The 19,696-nt window shown below is 35.2% G+C and overlaps 1 protein-coding gene across 2 annotated transcripts in view; it reads left to right on the forward strand.

The window, feature by feature from the left end:
• Window positions 1-19,696, forward strand: part of col5a1 (procollagen, type V, alpha 1) — a 159,598-nt gene that overhangs the window by 135,535 nt on the left and 4,367 nt on the right. Inside the window, exons 49-65 of one of the 2 annotated variants that reach the window (XM_061966501.2) lie at window positions 809-862; window positions 944-1,051; window positions 1,122-1,175; window positions 1,253-1,306; window positions 1,390-1,443; window positions 1,520-1,573; window positions 1,652-1,759; window positions 2,118-2,171; window positions 2,253-2,306; window positions 2,478-2,585; window positions 2,656-2,709; window positions 2,777-2,812; window positions 2,899-2,952; window positions 4,778-5,045; window positions 5,120-5,232; window positions 8,989-9,057; window positions 19,565-19,696. The exon at window positions 19,565-19,696 is cut by the window's right edge and continues 102 nt beyond it. In XM_061966501.2, the coding sequence (XP_061822485.1) occupies window positions 809-862; window positions 944-1,051; window positions 1,122-1,175; window positions 1,253-1,306; window positions 1,390-1,443; window positions 1,520-1,573; window positions 1,652-1,759; window positions 2,118-2,171; window positions 2,253-2,306; window positions 2,478-2,585; window positions 2,656-2,709; window positions 2,777-2,812; window positions 2,899-2,952; window positions 4,778-5,045; window positions 5,120-5,232; window positions 8,989-9,057; window positions 19,565-19,696 (1,428 nt within the window). Of the gene's footprint in view, window positions 1-808; window positions 863-943; window positions 1,052-1,121; window positions 1,176-1,252; window positions 1,307-1,389; window positions 1,444-1,519; window positions 1,574-1,651; window positions 1,760-2,117; window positions 2,172-2,252; window positions 2,307-2,477; window positions 2,586-2,655; window positions 2,710-2,776; window positions 2,813-2,898; window positions 2,953-4,777; window positions 5,046-5,119; window positions 5,233-8,988; window positions 9,058-9,109; window positions 9,179-19,564 lie in introns of both variants that reach the window. The other variant, XM_061966502.2, reaches the window with a different exon arrangement.

Below are 19,696 nucleotides of genomic sequence, written 5' to 3' on the forward strand. Positions count from 1 at the left end.
TTATAAATAGCCTCCATGGTTTTGATTTCATATTTTCTGGATTTATGCGGATCTCAAATACACGAACACAGGTACCAGTAGGTAAGAAACGTTGGTTTTGCATTATAGATCCCCTTTAAAATAAGACCACCGTGGTCTCTGTTCACGCTGACCGGCAAAAACGACTCATTAGAACCAGTAGTTTGGGTGTGCATCGACTGTTTGTACTTTTGCTCCCCGGTGCAAATTAGGGCCGATGATGTTCCGTTAGAAAGTGGTTGTGAACAGTTTCTTCCTTTGGTCCGTGCCACTCGTGTGCTCGGTCTTTTTTTGAGACGCTGACACAGCGGACAAAAATAATCACCGCTGAAGAGTCACAACTCAAAATCCGTTGGAATGGCAGCCGGAACACAAAGCCTTATAACAAAGCCTGTGACGATTAGGAACCGTTAGAAAAGGTAGGATCCGTACAACGTCCTGTTTTTAGTATTGATTCATGAAAGCAGGGTTTTGTTCATTGGCTGGCCAGTCGTACCACACAGGTTGGCATTAGATGATGTGACAGGGAACGAGGATAACAGCAGACAGGAAGGTGAGTCAACAATCTGGATTTAGGAATGAAGAGGAGGATGTGCAAGTGGGAGGATGAGGAGGAAGGAGGGGATAACTGCCAGGCTCCCCCGGGCTCCGACCTCCTTTTGACGGAGTGTAATCCATCATGTCAATCTCTTCTTTTAGCTCTGGAAAATGGATTCCTTTTAAAATTGTCGCTGACAAACCCCCCACGATATGTCTCTCTACCTAACTCATTCCCCCTTGCTCTCTCCAGGGAGACGCTGGTGAGACCGGAGAGCCAGGTCTTCAGGGAGACCTCGGTCCATCGGTGAGTTTTCTTCAGTATTCTTTGGTCCACCGACAAGGAATATTATGATCCACTGTGATAATGAATCATGCATGACTCCAGGGTCCAAGAGGAGAGCGGGGAGAGAAGGGAGAGTCAGGTCCAGCTGGTACTGCTGGGCCTCCTGGTCCTAAGGGTCCTCCAGGAGATGACGGTCCCAAAGGAAGTCCAGTGAGTTGTCCTCCACACTCAACCAAGTCTTGTTTCTTGACAGCCTTATGGTAACTGTGTCGACTTTCAGGGTCCGAGCGGTTTCCCTGGTGATCCTGGTCCCCCTGGAGAAACCGGTCCAGCTGTAAGTATCTCGTTGTATTGACCAACTCTCTATTAGTTGTGGACACATGACTGAGGTTTTGATCTGGTCTTGCGCAGGGTTTAGATGGCCCAACTGGTGACAAGGGAGACGACGGAGAAGCCGGCCAGGCAGTAAGTGCCGTAGTAGAGAACTCCTGAAGTCCGTTTTTATGACTGATGTCTCACATTTTGACTTTGTAAAATGTTACATCCAGGGTTCCCCTGGACCCACTGGAGAGTCCGGTCCCTCTGGACCACCAGGAAAGAGAGTGAGTACCTGTCTGTGTTCTTGTTCTACCTAAAGTTGTATTCCACCACACACCTATGTTGTGTTTACCTGAACAGGGACCTCCAGGAGTGACAGGACCTGAAGGCAGGCAAGGAGAGAAGGGAACCAAGGTAAGTTCAGAGGATTATCGCCTTGAACATCAAAGTAGCAAAAGCGGAAGTAAAATTGTTGCCGTATCCGTCTTAAAGGGAGAGTCTGGCTTGGAAGGTCCACAAGGGAAAACTGGTCCTGTTGGACCTCAAGGATCACCTGGCAAACCTGGTTCTGAAGGTCTTAGAGGAATCCCTGGCCCTGTTGTAAGTCATATTGTCAGACAAGTAAAGAGTGTTGTATCCAAACCAGGGGTCTCATACTCATAATGACTTGGAGTCTGCTGGAGACAGAGACTGGGCAGCACCAAGTATTCATTTCAGAATCAATGACTAAATCTGTCCACTACTTCCACCACCGGCTATAATAACCCTGAGCCAGGGTTGGCCATAAGTCGCTATAAATGTTAAATATAATTTGGACACTGTGGAGCTCCCCAGGACCCAGGATATAGTCAGAGACTTACGCTTGCTTACAGGGAGATGCTCTTTGTGTTGCCCAAATTGTCATTGACCTAGATGTGTTTATTTGTGGGCTACTAAAAACGGTGGTCTTTGCGTGCAGGGGGAGCAAGGTTTACCTGGTTCTTCTGGCCCTGACGGACCTCCCGGGCCGATGGTGAGTTCAACTGTGAACCCAGGGTGAAATGAAATGTTGGCGACTGACCCCGATACTGATTCCCCAATTCTACAATCACAGGGTCCCCCAGGCCTACCTGGTTTGAAAGGAGACTCTGGCATCAAAGGAGAGAAGGTGAGCCGACACAGAGTATTGTAAAGAAAAAAAAAAGACTAATGGACTCATTTCCTCGCAGATTGATCAGCTGTGTTGTTTGCCTGCAGCTATTAGGCCATTACAGCACTTTTTCTGTTTGTTATTGACTGCTGCATGGACCATGTCTGTGCCGTGTTCTGTCCTAAACAGGGTCACCCAGGTCTTATCGGTCTAATCGGGCCACCAGGCGAGCAGGGAGAAAAGGGTGACCGAGGTCTTCCCGGTCCACCGGGAACGTCCGGTCCCAAAGGAGACAATGTGAGTACAAAGACCCACTTATGGATGACAAAGGAAGGCAAAGTGTAGTCAAACCTCTTTCTTCCTTTAGGGCATTGCTGGTCCTTCTGGTCCACTTGGTCCGCTTGGTTCTCCTGGATTACCCGTAAGGACTTTGCACATCGTACAATATTAGGTCTGGTATGGTGACATGACCATGTTTGTGTGTTTAGGGTCCTGCTGGTCCCAAAGGTGCTAAAGGATCATCGGTAAGTTTCTAAAAATTCTTGGAAATTAATCCAAACGCTTGACAATCCTTCACGATAAAACCTTTCTTTTATTCGGTCTTCCTTAGGGTCAAACTGGACCAAAAGGAGAGACTGGTACCCCTGGAATAGCTGGACCCCCTGTAAGTTAAACCATCGTATCAAAGCCCGCCGATTAAATCGATTAATTTGATTACAAAAAAATGTTGATTTAAATGATATTGCTTTGAGTAATGGTTCAATGAGTGTCATTAATAACAATGTTTAACATCTGTAGCACTTAAAAGAAGGTAAAACAAGTTGAATAGAAGGTAAAACTTGATCCAAAAAAAGGTATAGTAAAAGGTAAAGAGAAAGTAATAGAAGGTAAGTAGAGGGTAAAAGAAGTGAAAAAGGGTAAAAGAAGGTGGACAAAATGTAAATAGACAATAAAATAAGGTAAATAGAAGTCAATAAAAGGGAAAAAAGGTAAATAAAGGGTAAAATAAGAAATATATAAGGTAAAACAAGTAAATAAAATGTAAATAGAAAGGTAATACAAGGTAAATAAAAAGTAAAAGAAGAAATGTAAAAGGTAAAAGACGGTATAAAGTAGTAAATACAAGGTAGAATAAGGTAATTAAAGGGTCAAATAAGAAATGTAGAAGGTAAAATAAGTAAAGTAAGGTGAAAAAGGTCAATAGAAAGGTAATACAATCTAAATAAAATGTAAAAGAAGGTAAATAAAAGGTATAAGAGGGTAAAGAAGGGTTAGGGTTGTAAAAGGTCAAAGAAGGTACATAAAATGTAAATAGAAGGTAAATAAAAGGTAAATGAAGGGATGTAAAAGGTAAAAGAATGTAAATCAAATGTAAATAGAAGGTAAAGAAAATGTAAAAGAAGGAATATAGAAGGTAAAATAAGGTAAATTGAAGGTAAAGTTAGTTTATAAAAGGTAAAATAAGGTAAAGAAAAGGTAAATACAATGTATAAGAAGGAACATAGAAGGTAAATAGGGTCAAAGTAGTAAATAAAAGGTAAAAGGAGGGATGTAAAAGGTAAATAAAATGTAAAATAGAAGGTAAAGAAAATGTAAAAGAAGGAATCTAGAAGGTACAATAAGGTAAATAGAAGGTCAAGTTAGTTTATAAAAGGTAAGATAAGGTAAAGAAAAAGTAAATACAATGTATAAGAAGGAACATAGAAGGTAAAAGAAGGTAAATAGAAGGTAAAAGAGGGTCAAGGTTGTAAATAAAAGGTAAAAGAAAGTAGATGAAAGGTAAAACAAGGAGTGTAGAAGTGAAAATATGTAAATAAACGGCAAATTTATGTAAAGAAGGGGTGAATAAGAAAGGTAATTCAAGGTAAATACAAGGTAAAATAAGTTAAATAGAAGGCAAAAGTGGTAAATAACAGGTAAAATAAGTTAATAAAAGGTAAAAGAAGGTACATAGAAAGTAAATATATGATTTCAGAAGAAACAGAAGGTAAAAGAAGGTTTATGGAAGGTAAAATAAATGTAAATGAAAGGTAAATAAAAGGTCAAATCAGTTAGATAGAAGGTAAATAGAAGGTAAAATAACTTAAATAAGGTAAAAAAAGGTCAAAGAAAGACTTTTTAAGGTAAAAGAAGATAACACAAGGTAAAATAAAGAAAGTAAATAACAGGTAATAATAAGTTAAATAGAAGGTTTTACTTCTAAGTAAAGAAGATAAAATAAGTTACAAAGAAGGCAAATAAAAGGCAATAAAAGGTTAAAAAAAGAATATAGAAGGTAAAAGACAGTCAAAGAAGGTAAATAGAAGGTAATGAAGGTTATGGTAAGTACACAATCTTTGTTTATTTGAACTATTTTCCCTAAAAATAGGCTGTAAAGTGTGTTTTAATTCGATTATTCCATTAATAGAACCAACAAATCACTAGATTACTAAAACAGTTCCCAAGGGTATGACCATTGAACTAATGGGTATGTGACAATAACTACTCAGGGCCCCCCTGGCGACGTCATCCACCCGCTGCCCATGATGGCTTCCACCAAGGGCAGATCGCGCAGGAACATCGACGCCAGCATGATGATGGACGAGGAGGCGGGCGACGCCAACTACAAGGACTATGACGACGGCATGGAGGAGATCTTCGGCTCGCTAAACTCCCTCAAGCTGGAGATCGAGCAGATGAAACACCCCTTGGGCACGCAGGCCAACCCCGCCCGCACCTGCAAGGACCTGCAGCTGTGCCACGCCGACTTCCCCGACGGTTGGTACCTCAGCGTACTCGTACTCGAAACGCCTGGGCCCTAACAAACCCGTTAAAAACTGGACTATCCACAGGCGAGTACTGGATCGATCCCAACCAGGGCTGCTCCCGGGACTCCTTCAAAGTTTACTGTAACTTCACAGCCGGCGGCGAGAGCTGCATCTACCCCGACAAAAAGTCTGAAGGGGTGAGTAGCGTGGGTCACATGACACCACAAATATTTGACTTCATTTATACCACACAGACAGTCTGGCGTACTCGGAAGTATGCTAACTTTTCCGATGTGTTCAAGCTAACATTAACATTTTATCAAATTGACATTTTTTTTAACCTAGAAATCGATTGTTGATACTTGGCGCCGTCTTAAAAGTCTGCTAACTGTTCCTTTGTTGTCATGCAAACATTAGCATGAGAACATTTCCTTCGAGCCAATTCGCTGATTTTGTTTGTTTAAACTTAAAAAGTCATGGCTTTTGATACTAACTAATGCTAACTTTTCTTATATTATCATGCTAACATTTTAATGTTAGTATTTTAGCTAATTGTATTTCTTTAAACGTAAAAATTATGGATTTTTGATGCTTGGCACCATCTTAGAAGTATGCTAACATTTCCGTTGTTTTCATGCAAACGTTAGCCTGAGAACATTTTATTCGAGCCAATTTGCTAATGTTGTATTTTCAAACTTAAAAGTCATGGCTTTTGATGCTTATATTATCATGCTAACGTTTTAATGTTGGTATTTTAGCTAATTGTATTCCTTTAAACCTAAAAATCCATTGATTTTGATACTTGGCGCCGTCTTGAAAGTCTGCTAACTGTTCCTTTGTTGTCATACAAACATTAGCATGAGAACATTTAATTCGAGCCAATTCGCTGATTTTGTTTGTTTAAACTTAAAAAGTCATGACGTTTGATACTAACTAATGCTAACTTTTCTTATATTATCATGCTAACGTTTTAATGTTAGTATTTTAGATAATTGTATTCTTTTAAACCTAAAAATCATGGATTTTTGATACTCGGCACCATCTTAGAAGTATGCTAACCTTTCCTTTGTTTTCATGCTAACATTAGCGTGGTAATGTTTTAGTCTAGCATGTTTGCTAATTTTGTTTGTTTAAACATAAAAGTCATGGCTTTAGATACTAACTTGGCGCCATTTCACAAGTAATGCTAACTTTTCTTATATTATCATGCTAACGTTTTAATGTTAGTATTTTAGCTAATTGTATTCCTTTTAACCTAAAAATCATGGATTTTTAATGCTTGGCACCATCTTAGACGTATGCTAACATTTCCTTTGTTTTCATGCTAACATTAGCATAGTAATGTTTTTATGCTAGCATTTGATACATTTTTATTTGTTTAAACCTACAAATCATTGATGTTGATACTTGGCGCCGTCTTAAAAGTCTGCTAACTGTTCCTTTGTTATCATACAAGCGTTAGCATGAGAACATTTTATTCGAGTCAATTTGCTAATTTTGTTTGTTTAAACTTAAAAAGTCATGGCTTTTGATACTAACTTGGCGCCATCTCACAAGTAATGCTAACTTGTCTTATATTATCATGCTAATGTTTTTATGTTAGTATTTTAGCTAATTGTATTCCTTTAAACCTAAAAATCATGGATTTTTTATGCTTGGCACCATCGTAGAAGTATGCTAACATTTCCGTTGTTTTCATGCTAACATTAGCATGGTAACGTTTTATTACAGCCAATTTGCTAATGTTGTTTTTTCAAACTTAAAAGTCATGGCTTTAGATACTAACTTGGCGCCATTTCATAAGTAATGCTAACTTTTCTTATATTATCATGCTAACGTTTTAATGTTAACGATTTTATGCTAACATTTGATCAATTTTTATTCGTTTAAACCTACAAATCATTGATGTTGATACTTGGCGCCGTCTTAAAAGTCTGCTAACTGTTCCTTTGTTATCATACAAACGTTAGCATGAGAACGTTTTATTCCAGCCAATTTGCTAATTTTGTTGGTTTAAACTTAAAAGTCATGGCTTTTGATACTAACTTGGCGCCATCACAAAATTAATGCTATCTTTTCTTATATTGTCATGCTAACGTTTTATTGTTAGTATTTAAGCTAATTGTATTCCTCCTGGATAAATAAATGTTAAATGAATATAATAACACATGTTAAACCAGGGAACCTCTCGGGATCCCCTGGGAATAGCTGGACGAAGTAGCTGAGGAGGGCCAAGTCTGGGCTTCTCTGCTTAGGCTGCTGCCCCTGCGACCCAACCTCGGGAAGAAGATGAATGGATGAATGAACTAGGACAGGGGTCGGCAACCCAAAATACGAAAAAAAAAAAAAATCTGTCTGGAGCCTCAAACAAATAAAAGCATTGTATAAGTGTTATAATGAAGGCAAAACATGACGTAAGTGTCTATATTAGCCTACTATCAAAATGACTATGACGCAAATCTTCGTTGACAGACATGTTGACAGTAATCTACACATTTTCCAACATTGGAAAACATTAGTAAAACAGAGGCTTCTTGTAGAATGGCCAAATGTATAAATGTTAAAGTTAAAGTCTTCTTGTAATGCATTTATTACTATCTTTGCAAGTTGGGTAACGTTTGCTGTGGTATGGAACAACATGGCACACACACAACTATCAATAATGCAGCCAATGTTACATACGCATAAAGTGTCATGAGGCATGTAAATATAAATTAAATATTATGGATAATATATTAAATAATGATGCAATATGTACATGCAGATAGTCGAGATAGCACGGTAGCATCGAGTAGCTTGCAATCATGCAGTGATTAGCACTCCGCACGAGTCGATAACGTCAACAAAGCTCACCTTTGTGCATTCACGCACAGCATAAAAAGTTTGGTGGACAAAATTAGACAAAGAAGGAGTGGCAAAAAAAAAAAACGTCTTTCTGTGGCAGCGTTGGAGAAAGTTGTACATGTAAACAAACTACGGCGAGTTCAAAGACCGCTGAAATTAGTAGGACAAAAACGGCGCTTGTCAAACACATGTTTAATGTAAACAGTGGGATTTATAACAGTTAGAATCCGAATCCGAATCCCTTTATTAATCCTCGAGGGGAAGGTTAGGAAGGTGTGTGTCATGTTTGTTCTTCGAAAGAAACCACGTTAAAACTAAAATGTGTATGCATTTTTTGGAAAAAATTGCTGACCCTCGAACTAGGAAGTAAATAAGTAAATAAAGAATTACCTAGAAGGCTTGGGGCCGTAGACCGGAAACAGGAACAGGCCGTTTGTGTGATACCGAGCTGATAACAAACGCGCGTAGACGGTTGATGTACGGCGAAAACCATGGCGACTAATCATCATTTCAGCGGCAAATGTGTGGTTTTTCTACCCGTGTGACCAAACCTCCGTGAGAGGACTCGGGATGTTTTTTTTTTGCAGGGAAGATGCGAGGGGTGACTCAGAGCAAGCGCCGGGTTAATATTCTAACGAAAACCCCGTCCCCACCCCGATCTCCGGTTTTGTCTCCATACGGACTGACATGGAGGCCAGTTAAGATGTGAAGAGCAGATAGGTTTCTCTTGGGTGTGCACGTTGAAAAATAATTGTTAGTCGGTAGAAGAAGACGTGGTTCGTGCCGTCATTCGCGGATGATGATGATGATGATGACGGTTGGCGAGGGAGGCGTGCTATCCAGCTAACGACACATTCATCACTGTCAAAGCGCTGCCAGTCTTTAAATAGCCGGACAGGAAGCGGCGGGGCTCAAAAGCTCCCGGCAGGCGATGGCGTCCTCATTAATCTCTGTGTACTCCTGATTTTCACAGCGGCAATTAGCCGCCAGCTGCGGTTTGTTTTAGCCAGAATGGCACGGCGGTCCGTTCCGGTGGTCTTGTCAGTCACACAACCAGCTCATCCCTTACCACTAACCATGTTTCCCTCTGTCGACCCCCGTGCCCCCAGGCTAGACTCACCTCCTGGGTAAAAGAGACCCCCGGCTCCTGGTTCAGTGAATTCAAACGTGGTAAACTGGTAAGCCGGCCTTTCCCTGTCATGTCCCTGAATGCCTCTTATATTTTTACAGAGCAAAATGGCAAAATGGCCCAAAGACTCGCCAGGCACATGGTATAGTCACTACAAGAGAGGTTCCCTGGTAAGTGGACCCCCTCCCTGCCTGCCTGCAGACCCCAAAAGAGGCTGAGATTGTGTGGGCCCCAGGCGCTGCATGGTTTGGCTCTTGCACCTGAAGGATGTATACAAAGTCTGTATACAATGTATACAAAGTATGTATACAAAGTATGTACAGTATACACGAGGCTTGCCGTGGTGGTGCATGACTCAGCATGAGGTGCATGCTCCTTCAGTCCAACAGTACCAGGGAGGTTCCTCAGCAGACTCTGGAGGACACCGACACGTGGCTGTAGGTCTGGACCTGCTGACTCGGCGCGTATCGCAACCAATTAGTAGTACTTGGCTAATATTACTTCAGAAAATGTTCGCGAAGGTCAAAGAAGTGAATAAAAGGTAAATAGAGGGTAAAACAAGCTGAATATGGAGGTAAAAGAAGGTAAATAGAAGGTAAAGGTAGTAAATAAAATGTAAGAGACAGTACATAAAGATAAAAGATGGTTAATAAAAGGTAAATAGACGGTAAAACAAGCTGAATATGGAGGTAAAATAAGGTAAAAAGAAGGTAAATATAGTAAATAAAATGTAAGAGATGGTAACAAAGATTAAAGATGGTTAATAAAGGTAAATAGAGGGTAAAACAAGCTGAATATGGATGTAAAAGAAAGTAAATAGAAGGTAAAAGTAGTAAATAAAATGTAAGAGACGGTAAATAAAGATAAAAGATGGTTAATAAAAAGTAAATGGAAGGTAAAACAAGCTGAATATGGATGTAAAATAAGGTAAACGTAGTAAATAAAATGTAAAAGGCGGTAAATAAAGATAAAAGATGGTTAATAAAAGGTAAATAGAAGGTCAAACAAACTGAATATGGAGGTAGAAGAAGGTAAATTGAAGGTGAAGGTAGTAAATAAAATGTTGGAGACGGTAAATAAAGATAAAAGATGGTTAATAAAACGTAAATAAAAGGTTAATAAAAGGTAAATAGAAGGTAAAACAAGCTGAATATGGAGGTAAAAGAAGGTAAATAGAAGGTGAAGGTAGTAAATAAAATGTTGGAGACGGTAAATAAAGATTAAAAGATGGTTAATAAAACGTAAATAAAAGGTTAATAAAAGGTAAATAGAAGGTAAAACAAGCTGAATATGGAGGTAAAAGAAGGTAAATAGAAGGTAAAGGTAGTAAATAAAAAGGTAAGAGACGGTAAATAAAGATAAAAGATGGTTAATAAAAGGTAAATAAAAGGTAACAAGCTGAATACGGATGTAAAAGAAGGTAAATAGAAGGTAAAGGTAGTAAATAAAATGTAAGAGACGGTAAATAAAGATAAAAGATGGTTAATAAAACATAAATAAAAGGGTAATAAAAGGTAAATAGAAGGTAAAACAAGCTGAATATGGATGTAAAAGAAGGTAAACGTTGTAAATAAAATGTAAGAGGCGGTAAATAAAGATAAAAGATGGTTAATAAAACGTAAATAAAAGGTTAATAAAAGGTAAATAGAAGGTAAAACAAGCTGAATATGGAGGTAAAAGAAGGTAAATATAAGGTAAAGGTAGTAAATAAAATGTAAGAGATGGTAATAAAGATAAAAGATGGTTAATAAAAGGTAAATAGAAGATAAAACAAGCTGAATATGGAGGTAAAAGAAGGTAAAGGCAGTAAATAAAATTAAGAGATGATAACAAAGATAAAAGATGGTTAATAAAAGGTAAATAGAAGGTAAGACAAGCTGAATATGGATGTAAAATAAGGTAAGTAGAAGGTAAATGTAGTAAATAAAATGTAAGAGATGGTAATAAAGATAAAAGATGGTAAATAAAATGTAAATGGAAGGTAAAACAAGCTGAATATGGATGTAAAAGAAGGTAGCATTTTATCCAATTATGTTTGTTTGAAGCTAAAAATCATGGATGTTGATACTTAGCGCCATCAAAATTTACGCTAACTTTTCTTATGTTAGCATGCTAACGTTTTTATGTTAACATTTTACCTAAAAAAATCAACGATTATTTGAAAATGACATATTTTAGGAAGTATATCCCTACTTGGAAGGCAGACTTTCCTCCACTAGAGGGGGAAAAAAGTAAAAAGGTTGCGGGTGTAGTCGCTCTGAGTCCAGCAGGTCAGACACTAAGTCATCCGCCAGGCGAGGGCTTCTGGGAAGTCAGTCAGTGGTGATGAAGAGGTAATGTTGACGTGCAGCAGGGTGAGGGTTGCAGCGAGAACGGGGAACGGAGAGAATCATGACGACTCTTGGAGCCGCAGGGCCGACACTCCTCCATCTTCATCATGTGCCACGTTTACGCCGAGCGTATACGTGAGTGTCAGCACTGCGGCTCAGGAGATGCATGGTGTGTGTGTGTGCACGTGTGTGTGTGTGTGTGTGTGTGTGTGTGTGTGTGTGTGTGTGTGTGTGTGTGTGTGTGTGCATGCAAAGAAGTGGAGGTGGGATGCTTGGCTGCCGCTCCGCATGCGCTCGCTCAAGTGGTGTTTGTGCAAAAAGAAAGAAGAAGCCACAAATGTGGACCTTAACGGATCCGCCACGGTTGGTATGACAAACCTCATCGTCTCGTCCCCTCCCCCGCAGCAGGAAGGCTCAATTGAAAAGATACCCTTCATTAGGAGCTCATTAGCATACCATTAGTGCGCTGGGGTGTTGGCGTAATCAACATAATTGGGCGGGTGAAGGTTTCATTTGGCTGCACTACTTTAAAAAAATATGTTGCTTTAAAATGTACCATCGCTGGGGGGGAAATGTATGTGTAAGACTGTTGTCATGGCAACCACACACTGGAAGGTCTGTGAAGAGGTGAGCTAAAATCCTCATTTTTTTTAATGTCCCCTGCACATAAAAAGTAGTACCTCATAAGATTGACTTGACCAATATCTTGTTTTATTTTCTACCCATAACAAAGAATCCCACATGTTGTGTTGTCTTTATGACAAAATAAGTCATTATATCGTCATACATGAACCTTTTTGACCCGGGGGCCCAACTTCTCCGCTGAATATGGAGGTAAAAGGAGGTGAATAGAAAGTAAATGTAGTAAATAAAATGTAACAAACGGTAAAAAAAGATAAAAGATGGTTAATAATACGTAAATAAAAGGTTAATAAAAGGTAAATAGAAAGTAAAACAAGCTGAATATGGAGGTAAAAGAAGGTAAATCGAAGGTGAAGGTAGTAAATAACATGTTGGTGACGGTAATTAAAGATACAAGATGGTTAATAAAAGGTAAATACAAGGTAAAACCAGCTGAATATGGATGTAAAAGAAGGTAAATAGAAGTTAAAGGTAGTAAATAAAATGTAGGAGATGGTAAATAAAGATAAAAGATAGTTAATAAAAGGTAAATAGAGGGTAAGACAAGCTGAATTTGGAGGTAAAAGAAGGTAAATAGAAGTTAAAGGTAGTAAATAAAATGTAGGAGATGGTAAATAAAGATAAAAGATGGTTAATAAAACGTAAATAAAGCATTAATAAAATGTAAATAGAAGGTAAAACAAGCTGAATATGAATGTAAAAGAAGGTAAATCGAAGGTGAAGGTAGTAAATAAAATGTTGGAGACGGTAATTAAAGATACAAGACGGTTAATAAAAGGTAAATACAAGGTAAAACCAGCTGAATATGGAGGTAAAAGAAGGTAAATAGAAGTTAAAGGTAGTAAATAAAATGTAAGAGATGGTAAATAAAGATAAAAGATAGTTAATAAAAGGTAAATAGAGGGTAAGACAAGCTGAATATGGAGGTAAAATAAGGTAAATAGAACGTAAAGGTAGTAAATAAAATGTAAGAGATGGTAAATAAAGATAAAAGATGGTTAATAAAACATAAATAAAGGGTTAATAAAATGTAAATAGAAGGTAAAACAAGCTGAATATGGAGGTGAAAGAAGGTAACTAGAAGGTGAAGGTAGTAAATAAAATGTTGGAGACGGTAATTAAAGATACAAGATGGTTAATAAAAGGTAAATACAAGGTAAAACCAGCTGAATATGGATGTAAAAGAAGGTAAATAGAAGTTAAAGGTAGTAAATAAAATGTAGGAGATGGTAAATAAAGATAAAAGATAGTTAATAAAAGGTAAATAGAGGGTAAGACAAGCTGAATTTGGAGGTAAAAGAAGGTAAATAGAAGTTAAAGGTAGTAAATAAAATGTAGGAGATGGTAAATAAAGATAAAAGATGGTTAATAAAACGTAAATAAAGCATTAATAAAATGTAAATAGAAGGTAAAACAAGCTGAATATGAATGTAAAAGAAGGTAAATCGAAGGTGAAGGTAGTAAATAGAATGTTGGAGACGGTAATTAAAGATACAAGACGGTTAATAAAAGGTAAATACAAGGTAAAACCAGCTGAATATGGAGGTAAAAGAAGGTAAATAGAAGTTAAAGGTAGTAAATAAAATGTAAGAGATGGTAAATAAAGATAAAAGATAGTTAATAAAAGGTAAATAGAGGGTAAGACAAGCTGAATATGGAGGTAAAATAAGGTAAATAGAACGTAAAGGTAGTAAATAAAATGTAAGAGATGGTAAATAAAGATAAAAGATGGTTAATAAAACATAAATAAAGGGTTAATAAAATGTAAATAGAAGGTAAAACAAGCTGAATATGGAGGTGAAAGAAGGTAACTAGAAGGTGAAGGTAGTAAATAAAATGTTGGAGACGGTAATTAAAGATACAAGATGGTTAATAAAAGGTAAATACAAGGTAAAACCAGCTGAATATGGATGTAAAAGAAGGTAAATAGAAGTTAAAGGTAGTAAACAAAATGTAAGAGATGGTAAATAAAGATAAAAGATGGTTAATAAAAGGTAAATAGAAGGTAAAACAAGCTGAATATGGAGGTAAAATAAGGTAAATAGAAGGTAAAGGTAGTAAATACAATGTAAGAGATGGTAAATAAAGATACAAGATGGTTAATAAAACGTAAATAAAGGGTTAATAAAATGTAAATAGAAGGTAAAACAAGCTGAATATGGATGTAAAAGAAGGTAAATAGAAGGTGAAGGTAGTAAATAAAATGTTGGAGACGGTAATTAAAGATACAAGATGGTTAAAAAAAGGTAAATAGAAGGCAAAACAAGCTGAATATGGAGGTAAAAGAAGGTAAATCGAAGGTGAAGGTAGTAAATACAATGTAAGAGATGGTAAATAAAGATACAAGATGGTTAATAAAACGTAAATAAAGCATTAATAAAATGTAAATAGAAGGTAAAACAAGCTGAATATGAATGTAAAAGAAGGTAAATCGAAGGTGAAGGTAGTAAATAAAATGTTGGAGACGGTAATTAAAGATACAAGACGGTTAATAAAAGGTAAATACAAGGTAAAACCAGCTGAATATGGAGGTAAAAGAAGGTAAATAGAAGTTAAAGGTAGTAAATAAAATGTAAGAGATGGTAAATAAAGATAAAAGATAGTTAATAAAAGGTAAATAGAGGGTAAGACAAGTTGAATATGGAGGTAAAATAAGGTAAATAGAACGTAAAGGTAGTAAATAAAATGTAAGAGATGGTAAATAAAGATAAAAGATGGTTAATAAAACATAAATAAAGGGTTAATAAAATGTAAATAGAAGGTAAAACAAGCTGAATATGGAGGTAAAAGAAGGTAAATAGAAGGTGAAGGTAGTAAATAAAATGTTGGAGACGGTAATTAAAGATACAAGATGGTTAATAAAAGGTAAATACAAGGTAAAACCAGCTGAATATGGATGTAAAAGAAGGTAAATAGAAGTTAAAGGTAGTAAACAAAATGTAAGAGATGGTAAATAAAGATAAAAGATGGTTAATAAAAGGTAAATAGAAGGTAAAACAAGCTGAATATGGAGGTAAAATAAGGTAAATAGAAGGTAAAGGTAGTAAATACAATGTAAGAGATGGTAAATAAAGATACAAGATGGTTAATAAAACGTAAATAAAGGGTTAATAAAATGTAAATAGAAGGTAAAACAAGCTGAATATGGATGTAAAAGAAGGTAAATAGAAGGTGAAGGTAGTAAATAAAATGTTGGAGACGGTAATTAAAGATACACGATGGTTAAAAAAAGGTAAATAGAAGGCAAAACAAGCTGAATATGGAGGTAAAAGAAGGTAAATAGAAGTTAAAGGTAGTAAAGAAAATGTAAGAGATGGTAAATAAAGATAAAAGATAGTTAATAAAAGGTAAATAGAGGGTAAGACAAGCTGAATATGGAGGTAAAAGAAGGTAAAGGTAGTAAATGCAATGTAAGAGATGGTAAATACAGATAAAAGATGGTTAATAAAATGTAAATAGAAGGTAAAACAAGCTGAATATGGAGGTAAAAGAAGGTAAATAGAAGGTAAAGTTGGTAAATAAAATGTAAGAGACGGTAAATGAAGATAAAAGATGGTTAATAAAACGTAAATAAAGGGTTAATAAAAGGTAAATAGAAGGTAAAACAAGCTGAATATGGATGTAAAAGAAGGTAAACGTAGTAAATAAAATGTAAGAGGCGGTAAATAAAGATAAAAGATGGTTAATAGAAGGTAAAACAAGCTGAATATGGAGGTAAAAGAAGGAAAATCGAAGGTGAAGGTAGTAAATAAAATGTTGGAGACGGTAAATAAAGATACAAGATAGTTAATAAAAGGTAAATAGAAGGTAAGACAAGCTGATTATGGCGGTAAAAGAAGGTAAATAGAAGGTAAGACAAGCTGAATATGGAGGTAAAAGAAGGTAAAGGTAGTAAATGCAATGTAAGAGATGGTAAATAAAGATACAAGATAGTTAATAAAAGGTAAATAGAAGGTAAGACAAGCTGATTATGGAGGTAAAAGAAGGTAAAGGTAGTAAATAAAATGTAAGAGACGGTAATAAAGATAAAAGATGGTTAATAAAAGGTAAATAGAAGGTAAAAGAGGCTCAGTTACTTTATGATAGCGCGGACAAATATGCATGAAAATAGTCCTACGGACATCATGCATGGGACTTAGGTTTAGTGAGTGTGACTTGTTTTAGTTGCATTGTAAAACTTACAAACGTTGAATGGAGAATCCTTTCGAGCAGAAACGCTATGGATGGTTAAGTTCAAGTTAAAGTACCCATGATTGTCACACACACACTAGGTGTGGTGAAATTTGACCCATCGCCTTGTTCACCCCCTGGGAGGTGAGGGGAGCAGTGAGCAGCAGCGCTCGGGAAACATTTTTGGTGATTTAACCCCCAATTCCAAAGCTTGATGCTGAGTGCCAAGCAGGGAGGTAAATGGTAAATGGGTTATACTTGTATAGCGCTTTTCTACCTTCAAGGTACTCAAAGCGCTTTGACACTTTCCACATTCACCCATTCACACACACATTCACACGTGAGTTCAAACCCCGGCCGAGTCATACCAAAGACTATAAAAATGGGACCCATTACCAACCCTGCTTGGCACTCAGCATCAAGGGTTGGAATTGGGGGTTAAATCACCAAAAATGATTCCCAGGCGTGGCCCCCGCTGCTGCTCACTGCTCCCCTCACCTCCCAAGGGTGATGAGTCAAATGCAGAGAATAATTTCGCTACACCTAGTGTGTGTGTGACAATCATGGGTACTTTAACTTTAACTTAACACTGATGGGAGCAAGGGTGAAGTGTCTTGCTCAAGCACACAACGGACGTGACGAGGTTGGTAGAAGGTGGGGATCGAACCAGGAACCCTCAGGTTGCTGGCACGGCCACTCTCCCAACCGCAAAACTATCATAGTTAATAACATAAAACTATAATCGTTAATAACATAAAACTATAATAGTTAACATTAAAATTATATTACTTTTTAACATAAAAACTATATAGTTGATAACATAAAAAACTATAATAGTTAATAACATAAAAACTATAATATTTAATAACATACAAAATATATAGTTAATAACATAAGCTATAATAGTCAATAACCTAAAAAACTATATAGTTAATAACATAAAAACTATACTAGTTAATAACATAAAAACTATAATAGTTAATAATACAAAAACTATAATAGTTAATAACATTAGCTCTCATAGTTAACATAACAACTATGATAGTTAATAACATACACCTATAATAGTTAATAACATAAAACACTATATAGTTAATAACATAAAAACTATAATAGTTAATAACATTAGCTATAATAATTAACATAAACAATTATAATAGTTAATAACATAAGCTATAATAGTTACCTTAAAAACTATATAGTTAATAACATAAAAACTATAATAGTTAATAACATTAGCTCTAATAGTTAATATAAAAACTATAATAGTTAATAACATAAAACTGTAATAGTTAATAACATAAAAGACTATATAGTTAATAACATACAAACTATAATAGTTAATAACATAAGCTATAATAATTAACATTAAAACTATCATAGTTAATAACATTAGCTCTAATAGTTAATATAAAAACTATAATAGTTAATAACATAAAACTGTAATAGTTAATAACATAAAAGACTATATAGTTAATAACATACAAACTATAATAGTTAATAACATAAGCTATAATAATTAACATTAAAACTATCATAGTTAATAACATCCATCCATCCATTTTCTACAGCTTATACTATAATAGTTACCTTAAAAACTTTAATAGTTAATAACATGAACTATAATAGCTAACATAAAAAATATAATAGTTAATAACATAAAAACTATAATAGTTAATAACATACAAACTATGTAGTTAATAACATAATAACTATAATAGTTAATAACATAAGGTATAATAATTAACATAAAAACTATCATAATTAATAACAAACAAATAGCTAACATAAAAATATAATAGTTAATAACATAAAACTATATAGTTAATAACACAAAAACTATCATAGTTAATAACATAAAAACTATCATAGTTAATAACATAAAAACTACAATAGTTAATAACATAAACTATAATAGCAAACATAAAAAATATAATAGTTAATAACATAAAACTATATAGTTAATAACACAAAAACTATCATAGTTAATAACATAAAAACTATCATAGTTAATAACATAAAAACTACAATAGTTAATAACATAAACTATAATAGCAAACATAAAAAATATAATAGTTAATAACATAAAACTATATAGTTAACATAAAAACTATAATAGTTAATAACATAAAACTATATAGTTAACATAAAAACTATCATAGTTAATAACATAAAAACTATAATAGTTAACATAAAAAACTATAAAGTTAATAACATAAAAACTATAATAGTTAATAACATAAGCTATAATAATTCACATAAAAACTATCATAGTTAGTAACATAAAAACTCTAATAGTTAATAACATAAGCTATAATAGTTTTAAAAAAACTATAATAGTTAATAACATAAACTATAATAGCTAGCATAAAAATCTAATAGTTAATAACTTAACTATAATAGTTAATAACAAATAAAATATAATAGTTAATAACATGAGCTATAATGGCTCACATAAAAACTATACTAGTTAATAACATAAAAACTATAATCAAATCAAATCAAATCAACTTTATTTATAAAGCACATTTAAAATTTACCACAGGGGTAGCCAAAGTGCTGTACAATGAACAGGTTAAATAATAATAATAATAGTAAATAACATAAGCTATAATAGTTAACATAAGAACTATAATAGTTAATAACATAAACACTATAATAGTTAATAACATAAAAACTATACTAGTTAATAACATAAACATTATAATAGTTAATAACATAAAAATTATAATAGTTAATAACATAAGCTATAATAGCTCACATAAAAACTATAATAGTTAACAACATAAAAACTATAATAGTTAACATAAAATCTATAATAGTTAATAACATAAAAACTATAGTAGTTAATAACATAAGCTGTAATAGCGAACATAAAAACTACAATAGTTAATAACATAAAAAACTATAACAGTTAATAACATAAACACTATAAAAGACAAACAACTATTTGCAGCACAAACGTAACAAACGTTTGGGACAAGTTTGCAGAGATTTTTGCAAAGTGTGTGTGTGTGTGTGGGGGGGCGGGGGGGCTGTTTATGAATAATATTGCGTTAATATAAATAAAAACTTTAATAGGTCAGCACACATGAATGGGACCAGTTTGGGGTGCTGGTTCTGCATAGTAACACGTTAATAACAAAAAACTATAATAGATAACATCAAAGTATAAAATGACAAAAAAACAACTCTGTACTTGTTTACACATGCATAGTCACCTGACTGCTCTCAGCCAATCACAAACCTTCCAGTTGTTTCATTAAAGCAGGCAGAAGAAGAGAAACATCACAAGTTGGTTATGTTGAAGTTGTGACTTACTGGTAGCAACATGTTTTCTGGTCTCTGCTACTTGTCGCGTTCGCTCGCCACCGCCGTCATAAAGACTGAAAAAGGGCCGCACTTGCTTTCCAGCTCTCCTACGTGGATGCCGAGGGAAGCCCCATCGGCGTGGTCCAGATGACATTCCTGCGCCTGCTGAGTGCCGCCGCCCGCCAGAACATGACGTACAGTTGCCACCAGTCCGTGGCCTGGCACGACCAGGAG

Source organism: Nerophis lumbriciformis, linkage group LG11 (genome assembly GCF_033978685.3).
Source record: "Nerophis lumbriciformis linkage group LG11, RoL_Nlum_v2.1, whole genome shotgun sequence".
Lineage (NCBI taxonomy): Eukaryota > Metazoa > Chordata > Actinopteri > Syngnathiformes > Syngnathidae > Nerophis > Nerophis lumbriciformis.